Source organism: Grampus griseus (genome assembly GCF_964374135.1).
Source record: "Grampus griseus genome assembly, chromosome: 1".
NCBI lineage: Eukaryota > Metazoa > Chordata > Mammalia > Artiodactyla > Delphinidae > Grampus > Grampus griseus.
In genome coordinates this window covers 62,172,417-62,188,455 of record NC_139017.1, presented here as the reverse complement: position 1 = coordinate 62,188,455, position 16,039 = coordinate 62,172,417, and the positions used below count along the sequence as shown (strand labels likewise).

General features: G+C 37.6%; 1 protein-coding gene across 3 annotated transcripts in view; it reads right to left on the bottom strand.

Moving 5' to 3' along the window:
* Positions 1-2,582: 2,582 nt before the first annotated feature.
* The window catches only part of MDM4 (MDM4 regulator of p53), a 41,706-nt gene continuing 28,249 nt past the window's right edge, over positions 2,583-16,039 (bottom strand). For 2 of the 3 annotated variants that reach the window (XM_082664031.1, XM_082664030.1), the window contains exons 8-11: positions 15,520-15,680; positions 14,089-14,238; positions 12,255-12,335; positions 2,583-10,287 (exon numbers count right to left, since the gene is read on the bottom strand). In XM_082664031.1, the coding sequence (XP_082520157.1) occupies positions 9,715-10,287; positions 12,255-12,335; positions 14,089-14,238; positions 15,520-15,680 (965 nt within the window). In that variant the 3' untranslated portion in view covers positions 2,583-9,714. Of the gene's footprint in view, positions 10,288-12,254; positions 12,336-14,088; positions 14,239-15,519; positions 15,681-16,039 lie in introns of those variants that run through there. The other variant, XM_082664032.1, reaches the window with a different exon arrangement.

The window sequence follows — 16,039 nt, the reverse complement described above, 5'->3', positions numbered from 1 at the left end:
ATACTTAATATTTACAGCCCAGGGCTTTCCTGAGCTTTTCCACTTGAATCTCCTCAATGCACAAAATCAACACATCCAACTCATTACTTCTTTCCTACCTCATCACTGCCACCAAAATCCTACACTTTTACCCATATTCTTTATCTCAATGAATGGCACCACCATCCACCAACTGTCCAAACCATGCTAGACACCTCCCTTTCCCTCACATCCACATTCATTCATGAAGTCTGTCACTTCCACCTTGATTTCTCTCAAATCCATGCACTTCTTTTGGGTTTTTGTCTCAGACACAACGGTTTTAACTGCTGACTCTTCAATTCTTAGTTGCCTTGGACATATTAATTTTGCTAAGCCTTAAATACCTCCTGGGATAATAGATGCCAAGTCAGCACATACTAAGTGTTCAGTAAACGTTACCTATTATTCTTTCCAGTTCCAGTGCCATTGGCTTCGGGAGTATCATCATTTCCAGCCCAGATAGCTGCCACAGCCTAATGGTTCTCCCTGCCTCTGATCTAGCCAGCACTCCAGTCTCTTATCAACAATGCAGCCAGAATGATCTTTCAGAAATGTAAATGACATCATGTCACACTCCTGCTTAAAATCCTTTGATGGCTATCCACTGCCTTCAGGATAAGGTTCAAACTTGTTAGCTTGGCTTATCACATCTTCATTACCCAGCCCCTCCAACACTCCAGTCCCATCTCTCGTCACTTGTCCAGGCACATCGTTTGCTCCAGTTATGCGGAACAACTTTATGTTCCCAAACAAGCCATTCTCTTACCTGCAGTACTTTCATTACTGCTTCCTCAGCCCATGTGGAAACTGTCTTCTGTCCCTAACGTGACTGGTAGACTGTTAGGCAACTTGAGGGAGCTTCCTTATTCACTGTGGTATCCCCAGTACCAAGCAGGCTCTGGCTCCTATTAACCCTTAATAACTTTATTGAGCGAGTTTAACTCTTACCCTTTATTTTGAAAAGAAAGCAAAAGGAAAACATTAATCAAATGAATTTAGGGTTGGAGATATACATAGCAAGATTATCCCTGTATCCCCAAACCTGTAATGACCTGAAATCTTTCTAATAGCACTAATGCTTTTTATACTTTTAGAGGTTGGATTTGAGCAAATTCTAGCAAACAATCACTGGCTAGGCATTCGTCTGCTAATAACAGATTAGCTCAGTTACAAGTTTCAGCTTGCCTTCTTCTAGCCTCAAGACTACTTTCAATAAGGGTAAACCTGCAGTACCAGGAATTAAGGTGAGTAGGATACAAACCCCAGGAAACAAAACATGGTATGCAGTTGTTATTATTAAAAAGTAACTTTTGGGACTTCCCTGGTGGCGCAGTGGTTCAGAATCCACCTGCCAATGCACGGGACACGGGTTCAATCCCCGGTCCAGGAAGATCCCACATGCTGCAGAGCACCTAAGCCAATGTGCCACAACTACTGAGCCTGCGCTCTAGAGCCGTCGGCCACAACTACTGAGCCCACATGCCCAAAGCCTGTGCTCGGCAACTATAGAAGCCACCGCAATGAGAAGCCTGCGCACTGCAACGAACAGTAGCTGCTGCTCGCCACAACTAGAGGAAGCCCGTGTGCAGCAACAAAGACCCAATGCAGCCAAAAAATAAATTAAAAAAAAAATAACTTTAAGAATTCACAAAACATGGGAATGGTTGTGTGGACACAGAAGCTGGCCTCATCCTTGTCTCTAATGCTCCTCTTGCTTTTTTTGTTTTCATTTTTTAAATGCCATCCCTACTATTTCCACTCTCTCTCCCACCCCACCCCCAGGCCTCCTCATACAGGTGTATACTACCTAACTCTAGGGGGATATCATTTGTATGGCAGCGTATGAAAGGTGCTCCCAAAAGTTGTGCAGTGAGCACCAATCTGTGCCTACTATGTGACAGCCGTAAGCTCAGGACAACTGACCAGATGCTTTACCCACCTTAATGGCCTCAGCTACCAGGGAATGATCTTTTGAAAAGCATGTGCGTACTTTGTGACAAGCCCTCAGTACCTTTCACACTAGCCCCAATTCAAAAACACAACAAAATAGAACCCTGCACTTGGCACCTCTTCATAAACTCAATAGAGGCAAATCCATTGTCATCATTTGAAATCTCTTCACTAGCAAAGAGGGTGTTGGACAGGTTGATATATTCATGGGTTCAGAAGAGTTTGGCAGTCTTGGGCCAAGAAGAGGGCTTGCCTTAAATCATTCTAGACATGCAGTTGCTACTGTATCTGCTCTAATTCTCAAGGCCTCTAGTGGGGGTAACTCCACAACTCACTGCCTTAGCTCAATGCTAAAAATACTCTGCAAAATTTTGAGGTTTCCTTCAAGATTGGGAGCCTAAAAATGAAATACAGCAATTACTCTAACAGTTAACTGTGTGTATGTTGATTGGAGGTGGGGGGGGGATTAAAAGTTGTTGTTGTTTTTGAGTACAATAACTTCTATTTATTCTCTTCATTCCTGTCACACCAAAGACTATATAAAGACAGAAGACAAGATTTTGCCATATACAAAGCCAATTACATACTTCCCCAATAATGACACCATGAAATGGCAAAATGAAAAATATTTAATACACAAAAAAAGCACAACAGAATCAACAGATATTAAAAGCATTACATAGTGCAAACACCGAAAAGATACAGAGCTATTAACTTAGTGGTGCTTATAAAGATTAGGCAAGAACTCATGAAAATATCTCCTTTTCTCATTTGGTGGGCTGGTCACTATTCAGTTATTTTAAATTGCCTTTTTCTTCCCATTTTATGAAACCACATTTGCTACTCCTATTAATTATGACTACCTAATCAGATATGTTATTTGGAAAATTGCATGCTTTCTGTATACCGACTGCATTTTATGCCATCTACTCAAGTGCATGTAAGACAGAATTTTTTATACCAAGACCATAGCAAGGCAGTTGTAGCTACTAGCCAAATCTACACACACACTTCTCTCAGAATCTAGAGGCAGAACTCTTCTAGACAAGAGCTCATGTCAAGCAAAGGATATCTGAGCTAGAGGCATGGGTAAAAGGAAGCAATATAGGCTCTGCTAGGCAGGCACAAAGGGGAGTTCGTGCTCAGCTTCCAGGACATGAGGTATTCTGAATATATACCCCAGAGCTTGGTCTACCCAAAGCGTAACAACTTCTAATATCTTATTCAAGGCAATTAGAGGTTCTATTGCGCTCCCACACTTAATCCCCACAACAAACTATGAGGTAGAAAGAGTAGTATGTGGACTCATTTTACAGATGAGAAAAATTGAGGCTTAAGAAGGTCAAGACTGGGACTCACCATGGTGGAATAATCTTACTCCTTATCTCTATCCAAGAGGCACTTAACAGCTCCTAGCTATAGACTAGGAGAGAGTTCTATTCAAGAGGCTGCTTTGCCAAGTGCTGAGGAAGCCAGAAACATTTCATTTCTCCTTTAAAACATGTTCTATAACTTTCTAAAGGGGGAAAGAAAAAACCAAAGGAGACATTTTGATTCTTTATGAAAAAGGAAGTGGAAAAAATGAGGCAAACTGTAGGGAACAAAATGTATACATTGCTATATTTAAAATGGATAACCAACATGGACCTACTGTATAGCACAGGGAACTCTGCGCAGTGTTATGTGGCAGCCTGGATGGGAGGGGACTTTGAGGGAGAATGGGTACATGTATATGTATGACTGAGTCACTCTGCTGTGCACCTGAAACTATTACAACTTTGTTAATTGGCTATACTCCAATATAAAATAAAAAGTTTAAAAATAAATAAATAAAACGGATAACCAACAAAGACCTATTGTATAGCACAGGGAACTCTGCTCAATATTATATAACAACCTAAATGGGAAAAGACTTTGAAAAAGAACAGATACATGTATAACTGAATCACTTTGCTGTACACCTGAAACACATTGTTAATCACTTATACTCCAAAATAAAATAGAGTTAAAAATTAATAATAATCTTCCTGTAGGAAGAGGACAGGCTGACCTCAATTTCTAAATGCTGAGACAATAGGGGAACTAAATCCCCTGTTGCCCCATCATACACACAAATCCTCAACTACCGTTGTTTTGTACTAGATGGTAGTTCTGATGCCATATCTTTCCTTCTTATTGCTAGAATCTACCACCTAACTCTGCAAGAGAAACAATCCCCAGGACTGGCTGGAAAAGAGGAACCTTATCTAAAGATACTGTAGTTACAACCACCCAAGGGGTAATACAGAAGGCCTTTGGTATAAAAGCAATATTCAGAAGTAGATAATAACTTTGAACTCCAAGAAAAAAGAGCAACAGGATGGAAGGAAGGAAGGGGAAATGTCTGACATCAAAGTACTTACTGTTTAAAAAAAAAAAAAAGCCTTAGGATAAGAAATTAGATGCTCTAATAGACTGTTATAATAATGTCAATTTGCCAAATTACAGCAACTATTACAGCAACTATTCGAGAAAGGAGTTGCTCTGACAGCACTATTTGGCCCTTTTTAGGATCCTTGACCCATCCTGCCCCAAGAAATGAGGAGTTCTATTTGCTGTGCCATGTTCCCAGAAGACATTTAATAAAGATCCTGAATGAAGGAAAACAATCTGAAGAAACAGCATCTTGGATTTCAGATAAGCTACCAAGATATACTAACTACCTCTTTCTGCAGATACACTGCTTTCTCTAACATTTCAGTCATTCAAAAGGCTCTTGAAAGAAGTACAGTAAACCCAAGTGTAGGTTTATTATAATATGCTCTTTAACAATGCCACATTCACCAACAGTAGAATTATTTGGGATTGCACGTTCATTGCATTAAAAGATCTCAAAATGCTAACAGGACATTCTCCCATAGGAGAGAAGAGATCTGTGGCTCTTAAAGAAAGAATATAGCAATGGCAAACAAGGAAAGCTCTGTCAACGAAAAGGATATCTCAAGGCCATCTGGAAAACTGTCTTCAGATTAGGTCTGGGGAGCTACTTGAACCACTACCTCAGATAATCCTCATTTCCAGTTTAGCTTTAGGGTCTCTATATTCCTCCTCAGCTAATCACAAATCTGGGAAATTCCAGCAAAGTAATCTCAGCATAGCGTATGGCAGTGCAAAATTTCAGACATTTGTAAACACTGTACATGTTACTTTTGGCACAGGGGAGGGCTTGCAGGTTCCTTTATCTTTGAAGTACAGATTGTAAACACAGCCAGTCCACAGACATTTTTAGCAAAAGCTTTAACAGTCTTGATAGTGTGTGTGCACACATGTACACCCATGAATGGGAGATCTGTCAAAATGAATTCTTTAGAACATGGGCCTGAATAATTTAAGCAGCTATCTGGCTAAATGGAAAACAACAGATTCACAGTATCTAAAATCATATACTTTCAGAAGTTCATATAACTCTCTGTAGGAAAAAAATCAAATAGCTGGTTAACAGGTTTCCTCCTTTCTAAAGAAAACCAAGAGGTAACACTACAATAGCTTTGTAGAACACGAGATCTTAACATTTACTAATTTCTCAGCGACTGTCAAAGGAGCCAACATTGCATCGAACTGACATTAAAAAAGTTTACAAATGATCCTGACCTTTAAAAATAAATTCTTACAAACAAAATAACGTCCCACAAAGCATTACATACATCTAAATATACATAAATTATTATTAAAACACAACTGAATATTTCAAATGCTTGGCAGTGATTCAATCTTATATTATACAACTTCATGGCAGTTTGGAAGCTGGCCTGGCTGGACACTGACCACTGTTCAAGCCTAGGATTGGGAACCTATGATATTCCATAGATGGACTGTGAAGAAATGCTTATAAGTTTAAAGCCTTGATCTACGATTTTTATAAAGTCTGATTTAAGTATTAAATACAGAAGCATACCAAATATTATAATTATGGTGCAAGTAAAATGAGCTAACAATAAGAGACGGAAGACATTTTTAGCTATAATCTAGAAATTCACCGCTTTTCTAAGGATTTGTCATTTCTGGTCTGAACATTTTGTCTGGGATAACATGGTCATAAATATTAATTTATATAACTAAAATAAGAAATTTGATGCTAATGTGGGATGATTTCATTAATCACAAGTCTATGGCGTGATGCAGCGGAAACTATAAACTCCACCGACACCTACTTTAACAGATCCTTTCCTCACAATTAAGATTTCAATCCAAGCATGGCTTACCTATAACTAGGAAGACCATAATAATTTAATGTCCAAAAGAAGACATTTGAGAGTGAAAGGGGAGCAACAGAGATGAACTGGATAGGATGCTGAAAAATAGGGGTAAACTGGCACTGTCTCCAGAAAACCAGAGTACATAGTCACCCTAACTACAAAATAAATGACAGTGCTTGGAAGTCAAGAGTTTCATCATCACATAGCAGTAAACTATGACGTCTTCAAATACAAACCATGTCTTGCTTATCTGTACCGCAGTGACATTGAAAAAAAGAACAAAATCAAAATCAGACCAAGAAGATGGCTTAACGATTCTTGCGGGTAAAGAATTGCTCTGATAGTTCCATTTGGCCCTTTTTAGGATCCCTGACCCATCCTACTCCAAGAAACAAGGAGTTCTACTCGCTGTGCTATGCTCCCAGATGACATTTAATAAAGATCCTGGATGACGGAAAACAATCTGCAGATGCAGCATCTTAGATTTCAGATAAGCTACCAAGAAACACTACCTACCTCTTTCTACAGATACACTTCTTTCTCTTTAATATTTCAGTCATTCAAAAGGCTCTTGATAGAAGTACAGTAAACCCAAGTGTACATTTATTGTAATACTTTCAGCTCAAATGCGCAGCTTAAGATCTTCTAAGTAAAGTACTTACTGCTAATGGGGACAGTAAAAACCCAGGTGACCCAAGGGGAAAAGAAAGTAAGTAGAGTAACATAAGAGGATTCTGTGCTAGGCAAGGATGCACCAAATTAGCATCAAACATCTACACACAAATAAAAATTCTAAATTTTTTCTTATTTAAGTTTTCTAAAAAACTGCAACTTTATAAGGAATCAGAGGGTACAAGTGCAGATTCCAGCTCTCCCTGCTCCTTCTTTGAGTTATCACTTGCAAAAGTAATTAACTGGCAAAAATAAAACAAAATCGAGGGCTATCAAACTATTATGAAGAGAGTAATGGTGGGGGGGAATTAGGGTAGAAAATTATTTAACTTTCTAAATATTCAGAGCATTTACCATAGTCTAACAAAACACTGAACAGTCTAACAAAACACTGAACTTGAAGAACTGGTTCTACTTATTGGGGGGAAAAAACCCTTGTCCCTAATGCCCGGAGGGAGCCAGAGACCTGAGTTTCATTCCCCAAGAAGGAAAAATACTGGAGAAAAGAGTTCAGGTTCCTCTGCCATCTTTACTTGTCTTCCCAATGGGAGGAGTAACTTATCTGATTATATAAGAGAGCTTGATATTTACTGTGCCTTTTCTCTTTGGGGAGAAAGGGTTAAAAGTCTCTGTTCTCTCTGAAGTCCTATTTTGGCTGCAACTCATATTCTCCAACAATATTTTAAGGTTATCAGTTGTTCCAAATTCAATACGCACCACCATTTAACAAATAATGAGAAGGAAGCAAGTATGGTTTAAAGGTTTACTACAAGAGACTTAGATTCTAGTAATAGCTCTATCACTAGCTGTGACTTTCAGAAGTCATTTATCCTTTCAGCCTCATGTGCAAAATAAAAGCGGTTGTGTAGATGAGTGCATCCTAATTTTAAAGTTCTATGAGTTTAACAAAACTTCTCTAGAAATTAAATATAATGCTAAACAAAGGGATCTTGTTCTACTTCCTGCACCTTAAAACACCCTTCCTTCTAAGGCACGGCAGGGCTTCCAAAAGTGTGGTTTGTGAACTTGCGTCAGCTTCCAGAAACACTTGTTCAAATGGAAATCCCTGGCCCAGACCTCAGGGATCAAAGAGTCTGCGTGTGCACGCACTCCTGTGAGTGTATGCACGTGTGTGTGTTTGGGGCCGGGGGTTGAGATGGGCGTATAACAAGCAACACAGGTGATTCTTATGAGCCTTAAAATTGATAATTCTAGGGCCTTGGTTTTCAAAATGACTACATTCATACTGGTACCCAGGTATACACCAAGATTTTTTCCACAGGGAAAGCAGACAAGAATATCTGTAAGGAAAACAACTGAAAGATCTTCAATTTCCATATGTATTATCCTAAGATTTACATGATCAGATAAGGCCTCTTCAGAGCTATCATTTCTCTTTAATTACTTTCCTTTTCACAACTGCTATACTGTTTTCAGAAGAAAGGCTGCCTCTCACCCATCTAAAATCTTACTATGGGGCATTGCCTCAGAATGTAAAAAACCTCAGAGGCATCAAACAAAGACAAAAAACCCCTAGCAGACTCCCAAGAGACAGGAGGAAAGAGTAAAGCAAAGAGAGCTTTGGTTAAAAACTGTGTGCCTTATCTTTTTTAGAACTGTCGTTGAGAAGAGGTTGTGCCATAGATGTATATGATACATTTAACTGAATTAAATAAAGTCAAACACTTTGACTGAAAATGAAATCTGATTTGGCTGATTAGTTTTATAATGAGAATAGGCTTTGCCAGTTTATATGACCCGACTTTTTCTATAAATTCAATCAGCTAAATCTACAGATCCAAGGTTTGGGCAAAAATATCTTGAAAGGACATCTACAATATACTGGATGATACATCCTCTGTAAGTACTTAAATTTTAAAAATTTAGAAGTCGAATTAAACATGTGCAAAAGGAAAACTAATCGAAGGTGAGAGCCATGAAATGGTGGAGGAACTGCCTGCAAAGTGGCACAAGAGAACATTCTGAGGTGACAAACATCCTATTAGAAGGGAACACTTTGTTTGCTAATTATACCTCAATTTTTAAAGTACGCAAAATATCATATATACTTTTTCAAAATTCTTTTTGAGGTACATTAGCAAAAATGTTTGCTACCACTGCTCTAGGCACTTTACAAACATATTGGTTCCTCTGAACAATGCAACATAAAGTGATCTACTTTATACATAAATTACTTATTTTTTTTCATTGTTAGCTTTAATATTTTTCTAATAGCCATCTTGGATTTTGAGGCCTAAGAACATTCCCTAACAGAAAAGAAGAGTAAGGAATAAAATTAACTAAAGAAATGATTAATCTTCAAGTAATTTGCTAAATGAAAGAATGAATGTATATCTATTTGTACTGGTAGTTGCTCCCTCCCAGATCTTCATCTTCTTTTTTTTTTTTTTAAATAACTTCCTTTTTTCCCTTTTTTTAAATATTTACTTATTTATTTGGCTGCACCAGGTGGGAATCTTCGCTGTGGCATGCAGGATCTAGTTCTCCCACCAGGTATCAAACCAGGCCCCCTGCACTGGGAGCTCAGAGTCTTAACCACTGGACCACGAGGGAAGTGCCAGATCCTCATCTTTGAAGACAGAATGAAGTGATTAACTTCTCTTTTAATGTTACTGGTGTCTCCAAATTGATAATCTAGTTCGAAAGAACTTATTATCAAATTCCATATAAGTTTAGAAGCAAAAATATGTCCTACAGCACAAATGTTTCCATGAATAAATGAAAGTATGAAATGGGTCACACTGAGATGCTCAATACTGACATTTTGATATATGACCAGGCCCTGTTAATATTTGTCTGCAACTCATTGATTCAGCTATGCTATAAAAACCTTAATAACCAACTGAATCTCCTTCTTGCAAATAGGACATGAAGCCCCAGCCTTCTTTAATCTTCTGGCACAATGAAAACAAGTGACAAGATGGCCTGTCCTCCCATGAATTATGTTCCCGTCTCGTGGTCTTTTCTCACATAGACTACATGGCTTCAAGAGATTCTGGCAATCCTCCATGTTTTCTGTACCTGTTCTCTGTTCATAAAGGTTATCTGATTTTTCTCCCATGCTTGATATGGTCTCTTGGCTTTCAGAACTGTGAGCCAAATCCAAGAATTCCACTGAGTTGCAGGGACCAAAAAGTTTGGAGTTTTCTTCCTTTACATATATATCTTTAGGTCTAACAACTGGAGCTGATATGGTTCTTCTGCAGTCAGGAACATCAATTCCTTCACTTTCTTGCTTTTCAGGTATGGCAGTGATATCAGACGTGGAGAGAGAATGGGTTAACTTAGAACAATCTGAATACCAATCCTTCCTCAAGGCCCAGCAACGAAAACAGTACCTCTTGCTTGGAGAGTTAAATTTCTTGCACTCAGTACACTGCCACTCATCCTACAAAGACAAGTGCAGCCAATTAATACTCACTCAGTGGAGAACATGATGCTGAGGAAAAGGGAAAGTAGGCCAAATTCTCATCATCTCACACTAAGCTAGTAAGAATCCAGACATTCCAAACCAGTGGTCTAGCTTAGAACTTGAACAAAGTCTATGGCTACGTGTAAATAAGTCTTGAGAAGTTTTACAATGACAGTGACATAATTGCCATTTCAAGCCAAAATTTGATGTAGCTAATCTTTTAAAAAAAGTTAAATCATTTTAGCTTTCTATTTAGTCTGGGTAGAATTTACATTGTTTGCTTTTCCCCACTGCCTTCTTTTTAGGTCATTTTTCTTTGTATAACTTAATCTTTTATTGAGCAAGAGGCTAAAGAATGAAGAAAAGATAATACTCTTTCTTTCCTACTAATTAAGAAATGTTATAAAATTTGTCAAAAAGGAAATTAAAATGAAATTTGAAAACTACTACATTTACTCATGCTCTCTCACTGCTCTCAGGATCATAGGTAGCTAATTGTATGCCTAAATCACATTCTCTGAAAAATGAATGTTCTTGTCCTTGAATGCCAAGTAATTTTTTTCCTACTTCTCCATGTTCAAATTAGGAGATACCAGAGCTCAATGAATTTCAAATGCCTTTCTGAATTCAAAGGTAGCTACCTGGAACAAGTCAAGAGTATTTAATGTGGATAATTGCCTGGCTTTGACAGGATCAATGACTTGACACATGCTGACTTGATTACTTTCAGAACGAAGGCCAAGCACTTCAGGTTTAGAAGTTATAACTCAACTGCCTATACTGAGAGGCAGGGACACAACCATTTGTTAAACTGGGATGTTCTCCAGAGAGCCTCAGAACATTCTTGCCAGTTTAAGATCCTCAGATTTCATCTGAAATGCTATACAAATACCCAAAGGAACTTCAAAGATCTGGAATTTATAATTGATGGTTTGTCACAGTCTAATTGGCATCACTTTTCTTTTTTAGTAGTACATAAAATAATAGGGCTTATTAAATTCCATGGCATCTCTGAATTGATGAAATATAGTCTATTTGCTTAATAGGTTTTCTGGGCCCAAGTAGCCTCAAAAGTCTGATGAAGATGGAAACACTTATCTCTGCTACTTGTATTATGGTCAAGAACACTTAATGGACCAATATATCTCACCTTATTACTTAGCTATGCACAAACAATTTTCAATGAATTACCATAATGGTTAGCAGTGGTGGGGTGTGAGCTAGGGGGAAGGATCAACACTAGAGACAACGTAAAATTTTTATATCCTTACACAGCAAAATGTAAAATCCCCTCCTTATCCTTCCCCCACCACCCTTCTTCCCACAGTGAGTTAGCTGAGGAAGTACTAAAAGGGAAATGGGGAACTAGCATGAAAAGAGAAAAGCAAGGTATACATTTGAATCTAAACCTGAGTTGCCAATTGGTGACAAATCCACACCTGTTATCTAACAGCTTAATACTCAATATTCATTTATCAGCCCCCATTAATATAAACCTGTGTAGAAGTTAAGCCATTTTCCATTTGTTTCTATTTAAGAAAGCACTGAAAGTATTATACTTGACCAAGAATTTTAGATAGCTTATAGGCGTATCTTTGGGATTACAGAGAGGTGTTTAGTGGGAAAAGCAGTACAGGACTATTTTGAATAACTGTGTATCCACTGCATAACGTCCAAAGAGTTCTGAAAGCAGGGAGAAAGGCACACAGAGAGGCATTTAAGTCATCCCTTTTCAAGGCAGGGAGAGGATTAGATCAACTCATCCCCTTCTCTTCTCAAATTCCAATAAAAATCTAACAAGATGTAAAGAAACCAATACCTCTACCTAGGAAAGGTAGATAGAAATGGGGGATATGGCATTCTTCAACACAAGTGAACTGCTGGAACTTTAACATCTGAAGACGTGGGTGGTGTAAAACAGCTCTTTTACTAGAAACTCATACCTCAGAGGTAACTTCTATATCAGTATCATCACTTATGGACTTAGAGTCCTCAAGGTCATCATTTTTTCCCACTTCAATCACCTGAGAAAGCAAAGACATCTTATTAGCAAGGTTTACCTATTTTATTTTATTTTATTTTATTTTATTTTATTTTATTTAGGTTTACCTATTTTAGATGTCATTACCTGAGAGCAAAAAAGACAGAAGAGCTTCAGTTTAAAACTCACATTCTTCTCCCAACACTAGCACTTAAAAAGGAGACTGCTTATATGTGAGACATGATTCCGTACATACCTAGCTGACATTTCAGTAGAATAAAGCACCCAGAGGGGTTACCAAATATCTTTGGCATTCAGAAGAGAGAGGGTTCCCAAATTTATGCATTTAAATAAACAATATCAGAGTATAAATTATTAAATGGGGAAATTTTTTATCTTGAGAATCTATGTAGGCATTCACAAGAATAAAACAGGATTACATGAGAAAATGGAAGTAAAAAGCACCATATAGAATGAGAAAATTAGATGTGAAGAATGAAAACAAAGTACATTTTACTTTTCATATTCAAAAGTAAAACTAGTTATGTGATACTCTTGACTGTCCTATAAAAACATGCCCATGGACCAGGAAAAAAAGTCAAGAAATGTGGGAAGCGTCTTTTAAATTTTGAAATTTAAAATTCTAAAAATTAAAATCCCAGTTTTGTGATCCAATGAATGGAATGAAACCAATTATGATACAATTATGAACCACTGTATAGCAACTTTCTCACAAAAGTTCAAGTATTTTAAGTCCCATCTCTCTCTATAGAAGTTTCCAATGTCACCTCTGTCTTCATTCTAATAACTTGTACTCCCTCCTAATGCTACCAAAAAATAACTAGCTCAACAAAGACCAAGCATTTCCTGCCTCCCACAAACCTATCAGAATACCCTTCAGGGACCCAAATTACTATGAAAAGCCTTTAAATTAAAAGAATGACCCAATTTAGGTCTGGTTTTTGCAGTATTTATTCAATGGATATTTACTGTGACTCTCATCCAAGTCAGCACTGGACCTGCTGCCCAATGCTTTTTGAGACTTGAGCATGTGCCTATATGACTCTTCATCTTGGTGTGCTTATACCATGTGTACTATGAATTCTAACTCTCTTCCTTCCTCCTATTTAAACTCTAAAATATGTAGGAAGAGCTCATCTGTTTAGTTCCATTTAGGTATAAAGCAGGTATGGAAACTACTGAGAAGTCTAAGAAATAAAGATTTTTTTTTGCCCTACAGGATTTTGTGGCCATTTAGAACTTTGCCTTGTTAGCAAAGCAAGGTCTCCAGAAGAAAAAACTCCACAATGAGAGATTAGACAAGCAGGAAAAGGGTACCTTATTGCTTCTAACAAACTAGGAGATTTACCCATGAAGGCCTATCCTATTTTTAAGACAGGCTTGGTTAACTTAATGTAAATCTTGAAACTGGATATAGGAAAAGTATTTTTTAAAAAAGGGGGAGGATTAGAGCTTCCCTGGTGGCACAGTGGTTGAGAGTCTGCTTGCCGATGCAAGGGACACGGGTTCGTGCCCCAGTCTGGGAAGATCCCACATGCCGCGGAGCGGCTGGGCCCGTGAGCCATGGCCGCTGGGCCTGAGCGTCTGGAGTCTGTGCTCCGCAACGCGAGAGGCCACAACAGTGAGAGGCCCGCATACCGCAAAAAAAAAAAAAGGCGGGGGGATTACATGAGTCATTTGTTCTACAAAGCAGCACAGGGTCAGGTCACCAGATTTGAAAAGATTATACTATATGCATGTAAATCCAATCAATGTGAAATTTTTCCACAACATACCTTTTTGTCTCTCACCTTCCCTACTTCTTCACTTGTTTGTTCAGGATCAGTAGCTTCAACTTTTATTCCAACACCAAACTGCTCTGATACTGACTCATTCAAAAACCACAGGTCATCTGTGGTGTCTGAAACAATGGCAGTACCTATATCCTAATATAAAGAAAACAAACATGAGTTTTTGTAGTCAGAGGTTTATTAGAGATGTTGAACCCAAGTAAATGAAGCCAAAACTCAATGTCCTCACACATCTCTAAAGAACGCCTAGCCTTTCTTCCACAGATATGTATTCATTCAACAAATATCTACTTGGCAGCTACTACGTATAAACTAATGGGTGGGTATAAGAGCACCTGGCAAGGAATTTTCTATTTTAACCATAAATCAGGCATTAACACCAGAGAAACAGCACTAAAGTGCTTAAAAGCTAAAAACTCGTAGTTGCTCAACTAAATAGAATCTATCCACTACAATCCGTTCTGAGGACCTAGAAAACTTCTATTAATTGTGACATATTCTTTCCTGTAATAGTCAATGATGTTTACCAAAGAAATATGAGAAATACTGATGATAATTCAAACCTTCTGTCTTCTTTCTGAACTTTTTTTTTTATTTTGAGGTAAAGTTGGTATATAACACTTCTTTCTTAATTCTTAACTTTAAATATAACTTTCTACATTCATCAACGGACATTTTATGACGTGTTTTTTCTACTATATTCATAAGAGACAACTTATTATTTTGCCATTATTATACGTCCATTCACTTACTGAACAAATACTCACTAATTGCCTATTATGTGTCAGATGCTGCCTATTGCTTCTATCTAGGCAACAGAATAGAGTGGTCAATAATACAAAAGCTCTGGACTTGTATTTCAATGTGGTCAGACAACAAACACATAAACAAAATAATAGTTTTACAATGTGAGAAGTACAATGGAGAATATAAAAGAGCAGAATGGTGATAGCCTGAATTAGGCTGTAACAGTGAAAGTAATAAAAAGTGGATAGCTAGATTTTAGGTATGTTTTAGAAAAAGCGTTGATAGCCTGAATGTGGTATATGAGAAAGAAAGAAATCAATGATATCCCTTGATACTTGGCTGGAATAACTGGGTGGAAGGCAGACTTATGAAAAAGGAAACGCTGAATAGGAGTGTTAGTTTAAAAAAAAAATCAAGAGTTCTGTTTTGAACATGTTAAATGTCAGATCATCTAAGTGTTGAGTAGGCAGCTGGATATGGAAGCTGGGCACTGAGGAGAGAGGTCAGCACTGAAGATACAGATTTGGGCAACACATGCATAGAGATGGTACTTAAAAGTCATAGCACTGAATGGGAATTCTTAGAGGATGTAATGTATGGTTCAAGAGTAACCAAGAATGTTACTCTTTCAAAAGAAAAAAAAAGTTCCTCTTCAGATGTGAAATTCACCTGATTTGTCTGTAAATCAGTTGAGCCATTACTTCTAGGTGTATAGTTATTTCTCAAGTTTCCTAAAAACCACCAAGGCAAGCCAGCTACATCCCACTCCTCAAACCCGAGGTCCAGTCTTGACGTCTCATCTTGGGTTAAATTTGCTACCAAGTCTTCATCTACAAAAGTCAAATGAAAAGGATGGTAACTATGTACACAACACTTAAGAATCAAGACTCTCTTTATAATACTTACAATCTCTTGTGTAAGAGAGGTAAAAAGAAATTGCTCTTCCCAGTAAGAAAGAATCAGAAGTCAAATACCTGTCTCAGTGGCAGAGCCCAAATCTCCTTCCCCCCGTTTTAGGCTTCATTAGCAAGTAATGACACTAGAGATCATTCATCAAGTAATATAAACTCTGAAAGCAGTTTATATTATATTATATATATATTATATATATTATATTATATATATATATATTATATTATATATAATATATATAAAATATATATTATATATATTATTTATTATTCTATCA